General features: G+C 37.6%; 1 protein-coding gene across 1 annotated transcript in view; it reads right to left on the minus strand.

Moving 5' to 3' along the window:
* Positions 1 to 329: 329 nt before the first annotated feature.
* The window catches only part of ramp1 (receptor activity modifying protein 1), a 34,168-nt gene continuing 14,358 nt past the window's right edge, over positions 330 to 20,139 (minus strand). The window contains exons 2-3 of the mRNA XM_058393726.1: positions 18,326 to 18,461; positions 330 to 6,183 (exon numbers count right to left, since the gene is read on the minus strand). Of these exons, the coding sequence (XP_058249709.1) occupies positions 5,928 to 6,183; positions 18,326 to 18,461 (392 nt within the window). The 3' untranslated portion in view covers positions 330 to 5,927. The remainder of the gene's footprint in view (positions 6,184 to 18,325; positions 18,462 to 20,139) is intronic.

The raw sequence follows: 20,139 nt of genomic DNA on the forward strand, positions 1-20,139 counted from the left end.
TCAATCATGACTGAAGATAAAATACAATTTTTTCTTAATATTTCTAGTCTACTTTTTTCCCTCTCTGTCTCTGTGCTTGCTCTCCTAATCTAATGAGTTGGACTACAGGAAAGGTTTGCAGGATGCACCAAGCTGCATAAATTATTCATACATTCATTCATCTTCAGTAGCTGCTTTAACCTGGTCAGAGCCTGTTTCAGGAACACTGGGCACGAGGTGGGAATGCACCCTGGATTCCTGGATAGATCAGAAGTCAGATTAATGAAATTAACTAAATTGAAAATGTGAGGTGCAGCTGATTGTGTTGTATTGTTGCACCTCAGAGATATTTTGATTCTGTTGGTGTTACAGAGGAGAGATTTAGGCTCAGACATGCAACTCTTCAAGCTCTTTAGAATTCCAAAAATGCCAAAAGATGCTTTGTATAAAGCTATTTGGATGTAACTATTTCTTTAGGTGTGTATGAGACACATACGGTGGCCATAAAATGCAAAACACAAGGAATCAGACAAACCAGAAAAGGTAGGTATAGTTTGTTATTATCTCTGATTGGACGAGAAATCTATCACTCAGGATGTACAGGAAGTCCAGCAGGCTGCAGCAGTAGAAAGTGGATTGGTGTGTGTATGAACACAGTTCTGCTCTTATAACGCTCCTTACATAATTTAATCTGCAATAGTTTGTCTTCCAAACATTCCTGCTGTGTTTTTAGAGATCGCAAACTAATCTTTATGCCATGATACGCTATCAGTATATCCAAAATCACACCATATGAACGTCCTTTCTCAAAGTAGTGCTGAATAAATTTCCCAGTTGTTTTTTTAATATAAATATAAATATAGATTTTTGTTATTTTCTTCGATTTAAAGTTGCACTATCAAAAAATGGTTTAAAGTGAACACAGAACTCCACACATGTACAATAAATAAAGTTAGATACACAATTTCCGAATTCCACTATATCGTGAGTGACATATCTTGTCTAATCAGAGGTTAGAGTTACATTCGCAAACTATACCTACAATTTGTTCTCATATTTGTTATTTTGTATTCAAGTTTGTTATTTTGTTTCGCACTTCTCGGCCACTGCACACACGATGTTTAACTCATACTAAAACATGAACTTATTGCTTCCATCAGAAAGAATGTGCTGAGAAGATTCACCTCAGCAGCTTGGCTTTCACTGACACTGTAATGACGAATGTGGGAAAGACAGAATCAGCCACTGACCGTTCATACTGTGAAATAAAATGCAACTGAAAAGCTTGGTACAGGGCCAGGAAACCATGTTATTTCATGCCAGCTCCATTGGCATACTCGGATCTTGACACTGATCAATGCCATCTGACAGCTGAGGAATGTTGGCTTAAAGAACCACATCACTGATATGAAGAGAGAGTTATAAACAGTGCAGTTGATAATAGTAAAAATCGATGGCTATTACAAACATTCCATGGGTATTCCATGCAAAATCTGATTTTTTCCCCCAAAAACATCCATCAGCATCACTGAATTGTTAGACATTTTGTTATATATTAAATTTATTTTACACACTTGCTGACTTGAAGCATCTTCAGCTGTTCCATTGACTGAAGAGAACAGTCTTTGAGTCTGCACAGTTTACTTTGAACTGTTCCTCCAGCTCATCAAATCCACCCACATGGGGTGAGCAGAGCGGCATGCAGCACTCGCTGGAGCATGCTCTTTTTTATACCAGTGGGAGACACAAAAAAAAAATCCTACACACTTCACATGTGGGAGGTATTGTGAAGTGGTTTTGCTTCACGCAAGCAAACACCCTTTGGTGAGCTAAATTGAATGCTGAAAATAGGAGCAATTATTAGGTAAGGACAAAATGCTGCTTAGGAAAATAGTGGGATTTTTTTTCATTGATGCAGAGCTAACTACTGTAATAATATACATACAGAATTTACTCCGTCAGCAGTAAAGGAGAAGGCGAAGCAGTACAGCAGGTAAATTACAGGTCCAGGCTTCTTGCATGGTTTTCCCAAAACCTATCCTGGATTAGTTGCCCTTGCCCAGAGCAACTTACATATATATTTTTAACATTATACAACTGAGGGTTTATAGCCTTGCTTAATGGTCCAGAGCTGGACCTAGGATTTGAACTCATAACCTTCTGACTAAAAGCCCAATGCTTTAACCACTAAGCTACATCCTAATCACATGCCATGTAATAATTGTTAATACATAACACTGTTTGGTGATCAGGGGACACTTGTAGGATGTCACAAACAACCCAAAATGTTTTGACCAAACGTTTTGATCAATTGATCAAGTTGTTGGCTATCTGCCAAAACAATGGAGCCTTGATTTAGGTCCAAACTCTGGTAAGAAATTATCTTCTTACTATAGTACCTTTCTCTGTTGAAATGGCAGTTAATCAAATGTTCATCCCACAAAACATCTTCCAGAATTAGGCACTGATTATTTGTATAATCATTCAAAAGAAGAGCGATGATAAGGCTTCAGTTATCACTGACATGTTCCTCAGGAAATGAGACTAGAGACTGATGTGGATGGTATTTATGATCAGTGTGATTCCATCTTTTCCATCATAAGTGGTCATATTTATAATATGCAAATAAAATAAATGCATTTTGGTTCAGACAATCAGTGGGTCAGTGTCTTCTAAATAACATCTTTAAACATGCAACATTCTCTCTGAGCTAAATCTCTGTGCTTGTATTAAACCCATCCAGAATAATCCATTTTCCAGCTTTTCCTGTAATCGTATGTGCAAAAGTAATTTGATTTGGGTGATTGATGCATATGTAAATCTTATCTGATCTAATTGGGCCCACAGCTGTTTCCGTTTTAAATGAGCCAGGTTGTGAAAATGTTGTTTATCCAAAAATAATGGGAGAAAGTGTCACGTTTATAAAAGCTCACTGGTGGAGTTGTGTTGCTAGGTTATTATATTTTTTGTTTCACTTGGTCATTTGTGAAAGTTTGCTTAACCTTCTGACCAACAATACATGTGAAGGCTTAGTGTAGTGATTCACTGAATGTTTCATTCATTCATTCATTCAGCTATAGTAACTACATTATACCAATAATTCATTTATTCATACATTCAGGTACAGTAACCTCTTTATCCTAAATGATTCATTCATCCGGTCATAATAACTGATTTATCCTAAATGATTCATTTAGCTAAAGTAACTGCTTTATCCTTAATGATTCATTCAGCTATAGTAACCACATTATACCAAATGATTCATTCATTCAGCTACAGTAACCTCTTTATCCTAAACGATTAATTCATTCAGCTATAATAACTGATTTATCACAAATTATTCCTTTAGCTATAAAAACTGCTTTCTCCTAAATGATTCATTCATTCACTCACTCACTTTAATGCAAATGGTTCATTCATTCATTCATTCATTCATTCACCTACAGTAACCACTTTATTCTAAGAGATTCATTCAGCTATTGTAACTGCTTTGTAACTGCTAAATTCCTTAATTCATTCACATTCATTCACAATCACATTCACTAGCTAAAGTAACCACTTTATCCTAAATGATTCATTCATTCATTCAGATACAGTAACCACTTTATCCTAAATGATTCATTCATTCATTCAATCAATCAATCAGATACAGTAACCACTTTATCCTAAATGATTTGTCCATCCATCCATCCAATCAGATACAGTAACCACTTTATCCTAAATGATTCATGCATTCATTCAGCTATCAATCAGCTGGAGCCAATGCCCAAAACACTGTGCATGAGATGTGTTCCGGTCCACTGAAGGACACCACACGCACACGCACACGCACATATTCAGTCAAACCAGTAAACATACTGTTTATAGGAGGTAGGAAAACACAGAACCCAGAAGAAACACACAAGCAGAACATTTATGAACCTCCACCTTCGATGCTCTGGAACAGTCTGTTTCCAAGTCTTCAAGAGGGAGAGCTTCACTCTTTGTGGTCATTTCAAGAGATTAACAAAAAAGAGGTTGCAAAGGGGAGTGAACAGAAACTAATTTGCTTTGCAGATGTGCTGGGTGCAGAGTGGAAAAGAGAACTGAGCTGGGCTGTTATCTAATCAGTTAAAAAGGTGGAAAACTATTAGACAGGAAGCTGGATGAATAATCTGGATGGGACAAACACCTCGATAGTAATGATGAGAACGGGACACAAAACGGAGAAGCCATGCAAACCCAACACACTGTTCGCAATAAAGTGACTCACCAGCCAGAAATACATGCAGTGAACGTCACTTGCTAAATCGGGGCAAAACAGTTTTTAGAAAATAGAGGAGAAGACACCTAACTCTAGGCCTGGACCTCAATAAAACTTGTCTAAATTCTACGCTGGGGAAATGAGATGGGACAAGAGAAATATGGGAAATCACCTCTTGGGGAAATCAGCACCTTGATACATAGCACAGACTTCATCCATACACCAGAAATCCTTACACCAGACTGCCAGAATCCTCGGGTTGAAATAAGCGGTCTGTGTAGGTGCCTCTCATCAGTGCTGACTGCCTGCACAGGACTGAGGAGCTATAAAGATTTGTGGATTTTCCTGAGAAGGTACCAGCGACGTTACAGCAAGATGTATTAATAAACTGTCCTTCTGTAATAAATATAAAATTGTTGGTGATGGAAAATTGCTGTGGTAGAAAAGGAATAAAACACAGAAAAATGATCAACAATATCATATTTACAGACATCAATTTTTTCCATCGCCTCTATTGTTTTCAAATAAATATCAACATACAAAACTCCTTATACACGGTAATCCAAGTTTAGGATAAAACCCGGGACCCCAGAGCTGTGAGATAATAAATTAAGGTATGAAATAAATCTGGTGTGATAGAGCCACGGCCAATCAGAGGAGAGAGAGATCACATAACACTCTGCATAAAGGGAAAAAGGTGTCAGGACTGTTGGAGCTGTTGTTCTCAGGTGCTTCTGAAGTGCAGTGAAGATTAATGGCAGAAACAGAAACAACAGAAATGGCTTAGCTTTACAAGAATGCTAATAATTGCAACAATATTTACAGACTGATAAACCGGCTACTGTACACTTTCATATCCAAAGTGATATAAAATGGAGCAGAACACAAGCAAGGCAGCTTGTTCAGGGGTTAGACTGGGCTTTACTAGAAGTCCTGGAATTTAAGTTCACAACCTTCCAGCCACACTGAGCGTCATTACTCATCCAAATGTTTGGTTCAGGACTCATTAAAAGGAAAGCAATCAGATTTGAATATAGATACAGAATAAAACTCTCTAATCATCACAAATCAAGTTAAGCTTTACAGATTGCTTTGTGTAATTAAACCCCAGGCATTTTAAGATTTTAATGTTTATTCGTCAATAAAATTAAAAAGTCACTGCCATTTAAACAATATGATAATAATCATGTGGTTTCTTCCATTTGGAAAATCAAGCCAATCAGCATATCAACTATACTAAATATTATCAGGATTTGACACGATGCACAGCAGAATGCTCAAAGCCGGGAGGAAAAAAATTAAAAAGAGAGAGCTGTGGAGTCCAGTGTTCACAGATAATGATAAGAACTGTGATCTACTTCTGTGGTTTGATCTGTTCATAAATTAGATTTATTCAGCCAGTCTCCGTTCCTCTTGCACTTTCAGCTGTCTGACTGTTGAGGTGCTGTGATGAAAATGCTTCAAATTACCAGCCTGGACCTTGGAAAAATATGATGGATGTCTATGAAATGAGGGTTGGTCTGTATATTGAATATTGTAAAGAGTGTGTGTGTGTGTGTGTGTGTGTGTATAGGCAGCAGGCTGCTCTGTTCTTTGATAAGCTACGAGTCAATAGTTGAATATCTCTCAGTTTCAGCAGCATAGTATGTGTTCTCTGGGGTTTAGTAACGTGAGCCTCAGTGCTTTAGCTGGTCACTAATTTGTGTTACACGATGCCTTCATTGCGTTTACTCCTCCACACCACCAAGGCCGTCATGAGCAGAGTGACCACAATGGGCACTATGATGAAGGGCCCTAAAATCCTGTTGGGTGGATCGTGAGGCAGGCGGCCTGTGGGCGAACAGTTGTGGAAGTAGTGCCTGTGCACACTGATGAAGAACTCGTCCACAAGCCTGTTGGGCCAGAAACAGTTCATCTTCAAGGCCACCAGAAAAGTGCAGTTTGTCAGCTCTCCATAGGATCTTCAGGAAAGAGATACAAAAGACTGATTAAAAATCTGCTCAGAAAAGAGCTGGAATTAAGAGTTTTAAAAGGGTATGTAATTATTTTTAGTAGATGGACATTTGATTTAGCTAGCTAGACTGACAGACAGACAGATAATCATACGCCCTTATCCAGAGCGATAGATAGATAGATAGATAGATAGATAGATAGATAGATAGATAGATAGATAGATAGATAGATAGATAGATAGATAGATAGATAGATAGATAGATAGATAGATAGATAGATAGATAGATAGATAGATAGATAACTGACTAGGAGATGGACAGATGCATGAATAGAAGGAGGGATAGATGAACCTCAATATTTTGTTATTTTGAGAGTTGGGATACAAACCCAGAATATGAGCACAGTGTCTCAGGCAGTGTTGACTTGTAATATATACAGTGGTATTAAGTGCAGTGTGTACTGTATATTCAGACCTGATCATTTTCAAATAATTCCTTTTAATTTCCAGCTCTCTCAAGTGCTGTCACTATCAGACAAGTCTGAAAATATGCACTGTAGAATTGTCTGAGAGAAATGACCTGCTATGCTTCTTATTTTATTAAACGCAGATCACTCTTATTAAATGAATAAAAAAAAAATCACGGCAGGTTATTCTAGCCTTGTAATTACACGCTCACAGCACTTCATTTTACACAGAGCATTTAAAATCCTTCATTATCCATGAGCGATGTGAATGTTTGTGACTACCGGAAAACCTCTTTTCACTTCAGCCTCTCGGTGAACCTGGAGGATCTGGTCCAGTAAAAAAAAAAAAAAAAAAAAAAAAAAAAAAGGTCATCTCTTTCTCTGACCCTCACACAGCCACCCCCATAGTGCCCTCCCCAGGCAGGCTATTTATAAGGCCATTCAGCTATGTGTGGGATGCCTGGGATGACACGATTGATTTACAAAGCTCAACAACAACCTTTATCACAACATTTCCTTTCGGAATAAAATACATATAAATGTGGAATTGCAGGGTAAGATTGTCAAGAAAGAGAAGAAAACACAGATTGATTATATTATTAGATTGGTATTTATCAAATGATATTCGTCTACTTATTTCAGGAATGCTCAGTTACAGGCTTCTCCTAGGCAGGCAGAGGACAGGATTCGAGGATTCAAGTAACTGGACAGTGCAGAAGTTTATTGGTTCTTAAATCAACTATATTTAAATCTTATTATAATTACATAATACATGGTTTATATAATAAAAAACTCTTATCCTGTATGTTAATCTAATTTCTGAGTGATGTGATGCGTCTAGCTGCTTCGCACATTTCCTTTTCTCGTTCCATTTGTAGTCTAATATCTTAAATAAGACAATACGATACACATTTTAAACTTGGACTAGGCATGAATCAAAATTCTAATGCTTCATAATGTACTGCAGAAACAATAGCTAAGCAGGTCATACATGTCTAATAAATCTAGCAAACAACAGAAGATGGATCTATTTATCCAGCTCTGCATAAAATACTGCCTCTTTCTTTTATTTCACAATGAAATGTTATGCCTTAAATTTGAAGTGACAGTATAGAGTACTGTACAATAGTCGGGTAAAGATGTACATGTGAAGAAATAATAAAATCCTATGTTTCTACTATACAGAGAGGCCAGTGTTTGGTGTAACAACCATTCTTTAGTCTCAGATACGCTTTAGTTTTCTAAGTAAAATAGCTAGAAAGGTTTCATCTTTCAGCGACTGGAGACTTTGACTGTTATATTTTTCTTATTTTCCATATAAATCCTGACCACAAAAACATAAAACATAATGTTTCTTGTCTGAATTATGGTCTGTTATGTCATATACATCGCTTGCTATACGACTACAAATGTTTGGAAATATGTGTAATGTGTGTAAATGTAACAAGCAGGGGCGGACACCGCTGATGTTGTGGATTGAACCCGGATCTCCACTGTAAGCTCGATCGGCTGCAGTAGCAGATCAGGCCCAAGTGCAAGGATTCAGTACGAGCGCTGCTTTTATTTAACAAAACACAACTTACATTAAATGTCACAGAAACAAACCATAACTATGACACGGAAACTTCAACAAAACATGATTACGCTATAAAAACCTGGATAGTAAGGCATCCGGTGTTATAAATTAAAGTCCACATATACACTATATTGCCAAAAGTATTCGCTCACTTGCCTTGACTCGCATATGAACTTAAGTGACATCCCATTCCTAATCCATAGGGTTCAATATGACGTCGGTCCACCCTTTGCAGCTATAACAGCTTCAACTCTTCTGGGAAGGCTGTCCACAAGGTTTAGGAGTGTGTTTATGGGAATTTTTGACCATTCTTCCAGAAGCGCATTTGTGAGGTCACACACTGATGTTGGACGAGAAGGCCTGGCTCTCAGTCTCCGCTATAATTCATCCCAAAGGTGTTCTATCGGGTTGAGGTCAGGACTCTGTGCAGGCCAGTCAAGTTCATCCACACCAGACTGTCATCCATGTCTTTATGGACCTTGCTTTGTGCACTGGTGCACAGTCATGTTGGAAGAGGAAGGGGCCAGCTCCAAACTGTTCCCACAAAGTTGGGAGCATGGAATTGTCCAAAATGTCTTGGTATGCTGAAGCATTCAGAGTTCCTTTCACTGGAACTAAGGGGCCAAGCCCAGCTCCTGAAAAACAACCCCACACCATAATCCCCCCTCCACCAAACTTTACATTTGGCACAATGCAGTCAGACAAGTACCGTTCTCCTGGCAACCGCCAAACCCAGACTCGTCCATCAGATTGCCAGATGGAGAAGCGCGATTCGTCACTCCAGAGAACGTGTCTCCACTGCTCTAGAGTCCAGTGGCGGCGTGCTTTACACCACTGCATCCGACGCTTTGCATTGCACTTGGTGATGTATGGCTTGGATGCAGCTGCTCGGCCATGGAAACCCATTCCATGAAGCTCTCTGCGCACTGTTCTTGAGCTAATCTGAAGGCCACATGAACTTTGGAGGTCTGTAGTGATTGACTCTGCAGAAAGTTGGCGACCTCTTCGCACTATGCGCCTCAGCATCCGCTGACCCCGCTCCATCAGTTTACGTGGCCTACCACTTCGTGGCTGAGTTGCTGTCGTTCCCAAACACTTCCACGTTCTTATAATACAGCTGACAGTTGACTGTGGAATATTTAGGAGCGAGGAAATTTCACGACTGGATTTGTTGCACAGGTGGCATCCTATCACAGTTCCACGCTGGAATTCACTGAGCTCCTGAGAGCGACCCATTCTTTCACAAATGTTTGTAAAAACAGTCTGCCTGCCTAGGTGCTTGATTTTATACACCTGTGGCCATGGAAGTAATTGGAACACCTGATTCTGATTATTTGGATGGGTGAGCGAATACTTTTGGCAATATAGTGTATGAATATAATGACTGACCAAGACAGCAGGACAGACATATATAGAGCAGCACATCAAGAGAAAACAAGGGACAGGTGAAACACACTAGGAAAGGGCGTGGCACCACCCACATGGAAAAAAAACACAGGGATACATAAATAAACCACTTCCCAGGACAGGACACCCTGGTGGGCTGGCAAGGAACTGTCCCAGTAACTCCTGAAAGTACATAACATTTAGAAATGTTTTTTTATGGACCAAGTAATGCAGAAGACTAAGGTGAATTTTTTAAAAATAGGATGCCGTAGAAAGGACGTAGTTTGGAAGTAATCAGAGGAATAGAGACATCTCTCTCATGCCTGTCCACAAGTGTTATAAATGAATCATGCACCATGTCAGCACTCACATGTGGAACTCTCATGCACCATGTGCACACTCACTTTCCTGCTCCAGTACCTTTTGTGTGCTCAAGTCACACCTTGCCCTTGTCTTTTAAAGGCCAGGCTCGCTGCTCTGAGTCTAGCTGTCCTCTCGCTGTTAAAGCTACCATTTAAATTAAATATAAATTCTCCTGGGATGTTTTTTTATTTGTCACTGATAACAAGCAGATTAAAATGTAAAAGTGAAAAATACTGCATAATGGCACATGTGTCATGTCAACATCATGAGGATTATGCTTTGGTTTGAACATATTATATATTATTTTTTAAAATGTTAAAAAAAATATTATATGGAAAATTTCATACTGTAAACAGCAAGAAACAAAGACCTGCTTTATGTACAGAGGTTATATTCTGATATATTAATATCACAACTTATTTATTTTTTATATCTTTTTATTTTTTAATAAAGATTATGTGCATTAGCTTGTTCAACAATCAGGACCGGTATTTAAAAGGATTTCAAACACACCAATTACCATGTTAATAATCTTTAATTACTTCTGCAAGCCATTAAATTAATTAACTGATTTAATTAGATGTTAATACTGAACTAGTATCCTTGTTAATGGCTATTAACAGATGAGTCTTGACCAAAGTTTTAAAGACATTCAGCAGAAATAATAAGGAAAAGCAGTGGATATCTTTTTCTAGACACATGCTTAAATGAATGGTTTATGTCAATAACAAAAAAAAAAAAAAGAAATTAAGAAAGTAGCATAACCTTTAGGTTTCTGGGGAAAAGGGAAAGGAAATGGATATTTAAGGAGACGTGATAAAAAATATCCCTCTGGACTTTTTTTTTTTTCACTGGTCGCAGTTTAGAAGAAATGTCAACTCACAGCTGCACTTTACATTCAAGACTCAAAAGATTTTGAAGGTTGTTGATGAAATGAAGCTGTCTAAGAGAAGGTATGCTATGCTACCTTTCAAATGGGGTGCATATGTACATTGACCTTTTTTCCATAATAACAGCTGACACTCATTTATTTATTTATTAATTATGCAAATCAGCATTTGAATAGAGATGAAAATTCCGTGTTTAGATATAAGGTGATTTCTCGAAAAACACCTAAAGCAGCACTAGTAGTGAGCTTCTCATCTTCTAAAATAAATGAGCATATGGAGCCTTCTTTCCAGCAACCATATGTTATGGGTTTGTTTGGGGATGATCCTACAGCAGATGTCACTCCCATGAGCCAGAAGATTGAATTTCCGAATGGTTTAACACCACTAAATATATCTGACTAGAGAAACTGGAGCCAAATATCAGCACACAGTGACCATGACACCTCTGACATTAACTCTTATTAACTTGAGAATGGCTCAGGAATTAAATATGGGGACAGAATTTCTCCACATTCCTCCATGGCAACCATGGGAATAGGAAAGAGATTTTACAATGTACTGTAAATCTATCTTACATTAATTATTCTGAGAAATGTTTGTATTTAGAGAGTAATGCTGCATTGTGCCTTACACACAGCTACAGCCTGGATATTTTAGAGCACAGACTCTGTCAACACTGCTCGTCTCTCTCACGCTCCCTCTCCAAGTCATTAATGTCACTAAGTGATGCTAGAACATATGAGTGGTTTTTAAAGGTTGTTTGGCCTGAGAGTGTGTTCCAGTGGGAGCTGTGTGTAGAGCTCATGGAAACGATCCTGCATGCCTTGGCATCAAGTACGTGGCTGACTGAGCAGATACGGCGGGGAAGCAGAAGCTGCCTGGAGAACATCAACTCAACAGCACTGAAAGGTGACTTAAATCTGGAATAAACACCTTCTTTCACCTGAAGCATAACGATACTGGCATTAATCTCCATACTAGTACAGTGTAAACATCTTACTGGTGCATACTACCCTGGACTGTGACAAACCATTTTAAAAACACACACGCACACAAAGACACACACACAATGTAAATGACTGTAATGAACTCCTTCTAATATGATATTCATTCCTCCTATAGAAATCTCCCCATATACTTCCTTCAGTCCTTCTTTCAAGCATGTCTGGCTTTTTGTTTTTCCGCCCCTATATCTGTCCCTCAGTCTTATCACACTCAGCTTTAATATACATAACTACCCGAGAAACCCTAAATACAAGAAAATGTCAGAAATTAGCTGTGTAATTAGCTACAGCCAGAAGAGAATCTATAATTTTACCATCATATTTCAGGTGATTGGATTTAGCATGTTAGGATTAATAAAACCTCCTGGGTTCGTCAACAGACCTGATCCCAGGACAGTTTCTGGGGTGATGGTGGTTCTGCTGCAGCTGTTGTTGTCTGTGACGCTGTATGCACTTCCAGATCTGCAACACTTCCTGACCTGGGCTTATTTTAATCTGTTGGAATCAGTGTGTACTTGCTGAACATATTCAGTTTAAAGGCAGTCTGTATGAGGCGTAATTTAAGGAGTTCTTAAACTGGAAAAAAAGTAAGTAAATGAAATATTGAAATGAAATATTGAAATATTTCATTCATTTTCCCTCACAAACTTTTTGACATCTAAAAATATCATCCAACGTTCCATGCTGCAATTCTGTCTAAGCACTAGTCTCAAGATGAGGATGTGAGCTTTTTTGAAGTGGTGGATTTGGCAACACAAAATGAGATGAAGTGGGATCTGGACCTCAACAAGCTGATTTTTAAGTGGATTTGACGAGACAAGCTGAAGACTGGTTGAACATCTTACATGAAGTTCATAGACTCTAAAATCTCATATAATTCCTCTGTGTCCTGTTTACTTATGTAGGAAGATTTTATTTTTTTTTTCCAAATTTACTTAAGTTATATATTCAGCTATAATGATATCTATAGAGTTGATTTCTATAATAAATGTTGAAGTAACTAATTGTCTATTGCGTTGTAGACAATAAAACCAGTGATGAGCTGTTAATAACTTAAACAGCTGCAGATTGTGCACAATGATCCTTTTAATGTTCATACTCAATTTAATACTCCCTATGTGGGAAGATATTATTTTATATAAATGGTCTCGCAGCATTTGTCGTTTTATTTCTTTCTTTAGTCCTTAGGGCTCTGAGAGTTTCTTCTGAAAAGTCACACTGCGTGTATCCACGTCTAAACATCCCACTGCTGGGTTATACAGAGCTGTATGTCTTGGGGAATGTTTACTGATTAGTGTAGTGGCTCCTTAAACTCTATAAACATCCAGTAGCAGCATCAATAATTCTTTGTGTATTAACCCTTTCTAAGCCGAGCTGAGCAGGTAAGAGGAAGATCCTGTATGAACCATGTCCAGAGAGTGTACATGGGCTCTAAAGCACAATAACCCATTATAGATCATCTCAGGGAACAAGCATTTGGTACAGAAGGTAATTGTTCTATTCAGAATAAGGTTATTCAGCTGAAGCCGATGTTCTGGGCTCCTTATTCACATTCAACCATCTACACTACTGTTCAAAAGTTTGGGATCATTTGAAAATGTCCTTGTTTTTCAAAGAAAACTAATTTTGTCCATTTCAAAAACATTCAATGGTTCAATCTAATGTTTTTTTTTTTTTTGGCTAATCCAAGTGAATCATTTTATAAGGTTAATTGATTATTAGAAAAGCCTTTTGTAATGGTGCTAGCACAGCTGAAACCTGGTGAACTAATCCCTTCATAGAACAGTGCAAACTGGTTCTAAGCAGAACAGAAAAAGGAGTGTGAGGGGGTGAGGACCTCGACTGGAAAACAAGGAAATTTCCAAATGATCCCAAACTTTTGAACATTAGTGTATGTGAAGTCCACAGCTCTAAGATTGCTAGATTTTCCTTGAGTAGAAGTGTTGGAAAAGGGGTTTAGCTGAGAGCCTTTAAAACCTTCTGGCTTAGGGTTAGATGATAATAATAATAATAATAATAATAATAATAATAATAATAATAATAATAATTATTATTATTATTATTATTATTATTATTATTATAAATTATATAGCAGTGCTTCAGGTTTATTATAAGACTGAATAAAGACATGATTCCTGAGGAAGAGGAATTAAATAAACAACACAACAACAGAGATGCAGTCCCCCATACCATGCTTATGAAATGCAGCTGGAAAAATAATAAAAATCTCTCTATAACATCTAAAATAATTCTCATGCACTGAAGACCTTTTTTTTTATCTAACTCATGCCCACTCATATGAGATATATACAACTTCATGGCTATGGTTGTTTACAGGAAACACCAACGTTAATGCTGTAGTTTAGTCTCTTTGTGAATATCAGGCTTGTGTAAATATTTAAGAGGAAAAAAAATCCAGGACAAAAAGACTAATGTTTTACCCCTGAGCATATTTTGCTCTATGGCTCTCTTATGCAAAGCACAACTAAAATTCACAGCCAGTGGCCAAGGTCAACCATGTCCATCACAGCAAACATTACTCATGGTTAGCATAACAAATGACTCACTGTTGAAAGGAGAGGCAAACAAACCTGATAAACAAGTCAAACTTTCAGTGTGTCTAATTATCAGCATTAACAGAACCCACACATACCTCTGAGTACACCACAATTAAAACGAGAGCTTGTACAGCCAACCTGCTCTGCGCTCAGACATTTCCACCTTGTGCCTGTCATTACAGCAGCCTCCAGCATGATGGCTTAACTGGAGAAAACCCAGTGCTTTATAATCTGACCACAGATTCCCCAGAATTTATTATCCAGGAACCCAACTGTCAAGCTGTGTCTGCATCCTGTAGTTCTACTTCTAATGGAGTGACAAGCTGGTGAATAAATCTGTGTCTGCTGAATAAAGAAGGAAGCTCCCCAGAGAGAGCTGGTTTCTCTGGTTTATCTATAAAACGATGGATTGGAGACCCCAAAACAATTGATGTTTGCCAGCTTTGCTCAGGAGCATAAGAAGAAACTTGTGAGAGATCTGATGTAGAAAAAGAGGCAACTATATAGCATCAGTGATGTTGCTAACTGTTCTGGAGGGACTGGGACAAAACAAGTCAAGTACAGATTTCATCAACTACTCTACAATAGCTTGACAGGAATCACTTGTCAAAGGTTTCAGCTTTTTCAATAACAGGATAATGAGTGAAAGGTCAGTGAGAACAACAAATTTTTGAGCCCTAGAGACATGGAATAGTGTAGCAGAGTGGCAGGATCTTGACCCTTGTCTCAACTGTGAGCAGCCCAGAGAATTGTTAACACTGGATGCTTCGGTCACAATTCGTCAGCTTTAGTGAGACGTGATTTCTTGGAGCAATAAGAAAAGCTGCTTCAATTATACCACAAATGGGCAATTCTCAAAGGTTAGAGGCATAAAACCCAACTGAACAGAATGCTGAAACTTTAAAAAGGATTATTTTTCTTTGTCACCAAACCCTTCATGGTAATAATGTATATCATGGATATCGCTCATGAGGATGAATGATAGTGTCTCTTTAAACTCTTTAAACTAACAGCGTCAGTCATCCTTTGTGCATTAAGAGGAAGGAACCTTGTCAAGAGAGTGTACATGGGCTCTAACGCACAATAACTCAATATAAATCATCTTAGAGAACAAGCATTGGTCTTAAAAGTTCAGAAGGTAATGGGCCACTCACATTCACTATAATAATGTATAAAATATGAGGATAAATGATATACTCTATATCAGGGGTGTTATATCTTATCCACTAAGGGCCAGTGTGGGTGCAGGTTTTCATTCCAGGCCACACCTGAGTCTACTGAAAGCAATGATCAGTTAATTAAACTAGTGGAATCAGGTGTGGCTCCTGGAATGAAAACCTGCACCCACATCGACCATTTGCGGATAAGCCTGGACACTCTTGCTCTATATACATGGCTGAAGGTGAGTATTTAAGGAACTGCTCAACTCCTGGGAGACTCTTGCATAACATTCTCTAGAGTTTACAAAGAATGGTGAAAAAAGAAATGTAAAAAATTTCCTTTGCTCCGAAGGGACTTAACCGCATGTCCATAAGACCTGCTGTTTTGGAGAAGTTCTGACCTGGTCATCTATCCATCACAATTTTGGACCTTGTCAAAGTCGCTCCTTACACTTACCCATTTCTCCTGCTTCCAACACATTAACTTCAAGACCTGATTGTTCACATGATTCCTAATATATCTCACCCCTAAACAGCTGCTTATGTAAATTGATAATCAGTGTTATTTACACCACATTTTAGTGGCTGATTAGTGTATATATCTGTGTGTGTGTGTAACTTGTGCACCTGCAGTTAAATATCCCAAAACCGAATATTAATAAACCTAATCATATTCCCAAGTACTAAACAAATAATGACTAAATCAATGTAATGGATAAATGATGCAAGTGAGACGCGGCTGCACACATTCACATTTGCATGCTCAAACCTGCCAGTGATGCATTACGCATAAACCGACGTTTATCAAACCAATTTTCACCCACCTGAGGCTTATGAGTTGCTGTTGGCAGGAAGCATAAACACTGCCTCAGCTAATTATTATCCAGCTGTTAATATGATGCTTTTCTTTCAACTTTGAGAGGGCATGCTGCACTCTAGGGCAAGAAAATGTTTCAGTTTTTATATTTTTTAGCAGATATTTTTGCAGACAAACATCCTCTAGCACAATGGAGCTATCTCGATTTTTTTTGTCATAATATTGGTCAAAAAATAGTCATGAGTCATGAAGTCAATTCTAATGCTATATATATATATATATATATATATATATATATATATATATATATATATATATATATATATATATATATATATATATATATATATATATAAACAAACCTGTTTCTCATTGTCTTGTCCTTTTATTGCACCCTGCCCTTATACTTTTCTACTTATCCTGAACACAATGACCCATCAAATAATTTGCAGCCAGGCCATGTGGTTGAAAAAGGCAGAGAAAATTAAGCTTTGAATCATTAATTTTGACCAGGCAGCGTTTAGTTGCTTTCCTTTCTTTCTTTAGTTTGTAACCATAAAAAATCTTTAACTGAGAATTGTACTTTGCATCCTGTGTTTAAATATAAATCAGTTATTAGCCTCTCGGACCCAAAACTTGTCTAAATAATGAGTAAATAAACCTTGTGTCACTACAAAAAGCAATGAAAAACAATGAAATCAGAAACATTAAGCTATCATCTTCATATCTGTGTATCCCTGAGGTGCTGTTGTGGCTCCATCTGGTTTAATTTATATACATTACTAACTGTGGAAACCAAAAACCGGAGGAATAAACTAATAAGAAGAAGTCATGCTGACAAGTGTGAACTCTGATTACTGAAAGATTTAAAAAAGAAAATCAGCAATATTTGAATTATTTAGACATTTTGGAAAAACTGTGATTATTCTTAAGATTATTCTTAAGATTCTTAAGAATCTTTAATTTTTGATATTGATGATAGATTATCTATTATTATGTTAGATGTAATAAAAGATGGTAGCTCAAGTGGTTAAGGCTCTGGTTTGTTGATTGGAAGGTTAGGGATCAAGCCCCAGCACTGCCAAGCTGCCACTGTTGGGCAATTGAGCCTCTCTGCTCCGGGGGGTGCTGTATCAGAGCTGCCCCTGCACTCTGACCCCAACTTCCTCAGCTGGGAAATGTGAAGAAAATAATTCCACAGTACTGTAATGTATGTGTGGCAATAATAATGGCTTCTACTTGTCTTCTTCTATAAACAGCATGCTTTATCATTATCATTAGTTGTCCATTTTTTTCTTTTAGATTTTATCTGAACGTCTAAATGGTTAAAATTCCATTATACTTTTCCATAACCAAAAAAAATTATCATAATTTCAGACTGATCTATTTATGTTCCAAAACAAAAGATGCTTTCTGAATGAAATGATTATTTCAGGAGAATCAGTTGATTATAGGCATGTAGTCCATGATCACTTCTGCTTTGGAAGCTGTGACTGCAGTGTCTGAAGGTTCACTGACGCAACACCAGGCTGTAGAAACAGCAGGATGGAAGGATGGAAGCAGAAGTGCCTGTGTTCTTACTCTGAGAACAGAAATTCACTAACTGTGTTATTCCTGAAAGCTAAACTGTTCATGGGCAACAGTCAACTGCATGGCGGCTTCCGATAAAACATTTCTGCCTTTGTGTGCCTCCAGCCACTGCACCTCAATCCTGAAGCATGCTAAAGGTTTAGCAGGTTACCTTTGCAGTATTGACTTGAGTCTGTTTTGCACAAAAGCTGAAAGAATGGACAGGAAGTACAAATGGTTTAAAGTATTCCAAATAAATTGCTTCAGGCTTTTACTGAACTAAGGCTGTGGTTATTCGTTTTAAGTCTACTGGGAGACAGTGATGTTGTTGGCAGTGTGGTGTGAAATAGGCTGCTACTCACTCTACTGTATCCTCCCAGCTGCACCAGTGGCCCTGGTCCACAGCTTCCATGTCCTCCTTGAACTTAGCCAGACATAACTCCTTGATAGCATCCTCATAATAGCTGTTGCATGCCATAGCTACTGCAGAGAGAGTCGCTGCAAGGAAAGGAACAAAAATAAGGTCATTTTTTACCATTTCCTATATTTATATTCTAATAAATAAATTCAATACTTCATCCTTGTACGTAATGTTAGATTCTGTATGAATTGGTAGAATGTTTCTTGGTACAGACTACATGTTTTCTTTTACTGCTGAAAAATAATTTGATCATAGTGCTAAAAAGGAAAGTCGCAGAGCAATGAAGGAGAAGCTAGTATTAAAAACAAATTACATGATCAACTTAGTCTCTGCTACAAAATAAAAGATGCTAAGTAGTGGAATTATATTACACCTCACTTTGAATAATTGTAAGACTTTATATGTAGAGCTACATTCAATTCAATTCTATTCAATTTTATCTGTACAGCACTTTTCATGGACATTGTCTCAAAGCAGCTTTACAGAAATCTAAAATAAAATTTATGTAAAAAGTTGAAATTTAAATTAATGTTGTATAAATAATGGCTCCATCCTCATCTAGATGATTAACTATGGGTATGACTAATGATGAATTTAACTCAGTCATCAGTAACACATTCACACAATTTAGCATAGCCAGTCCTCTATCTGACATTTTTGGAAGGTCACAGGAAACAAGGAGAGAGAGAGCATACCAATGTACAGAAACCTAAGATCAGGATCGATTCAGTAAGACAACAATGCTAACCATTGCACCACTATAACACAAAGCTGAATTATTAACAATAAATCTGCATCTCCACATCGCCACTGCAAATACAATGCTGAGGAGAGCATTAATGATATCTGACTCATGAATAAATCAGTCATCTGGACAACTGAACTGTGGCGTATACATAATGTTAGTATTGTTGATGGAAGAATACTAGTACAATACTAAAACTTTAACCATTTAACCTCATTAAAAATAAATAAATAAATAAATAAATAAATAAATAAATAAATAAATAAATAAATAAATAAATAAATAAATAAATAGTCAGCATGGAATGTCGACATCGTCGGTCATGTTTGAATTAACAAACTGAACACTAGAGAACCAGGCTGCTGATGAAGTTGCTGAGTAGAACATTACTCACTCGCTGAATCTGAGCGGTTTGATTGGTGATTTCTGTCATGTTAGACTGCAAAATCCAGCGAAAAATACAACAATCCATGAACAAAATCCCATGAACCACTGCTATAGCTAATAGAAGAGTTTGCTGTAAAGGCACTAAGCGATGGTAAAAATACTACCTGAAAAAGATTTCTTAGAATTTCTCAGAATTTAAAAAGAGAATAAACATGAAGGAGTTGCTTAATTCACTCAGACTCAATGGGTTTAATTTGCAGCACAGTATCTCCTTTCAGATGTCCTTTTTCAGTCTCCTTCCTATTCTGTCCTTCATTCATATCCTGTTTTGATCAAAATGTACCGCCATGACCCGTGAAGCCACACAGGTCGTGACTGGCATTGCTTTTACTGTCTCAGACTCTGTGGAAGAGACGATTCTGCTCAGTATCCTGTCTCTTGGTTCAGTCATGTGACAGACAAGCGAGACCTTTAAGAGAAGCTGGAGAAGAAGTCAGAAACAGATCAATCCTTCTGTTCTTCTCCTTGTGTGTGTGTGTGTGTGTGTGCACATTTGAGTGTAAGCGCTGCGTTTGGTGATAAGGTTTATATAATCATTTCCTGGCTATTACACGTCAATGGCT

The sequence above is a fragment of the Hemibagrus wyckioides genome, linkage group LG06 (genome assembly GCF_019097595.1).
Source record: "Hemibagrus wyckioides isolate EC202008001 linkage group LG06, SWU_Hwy_1.0, whole genome shotgun sequence".
NCBI lineage: Eukaryota > Metazoa > Chordata > Actinopteri > Siluriformes > Bagridae > Hemibagrus > Hemibagrus wyckioides.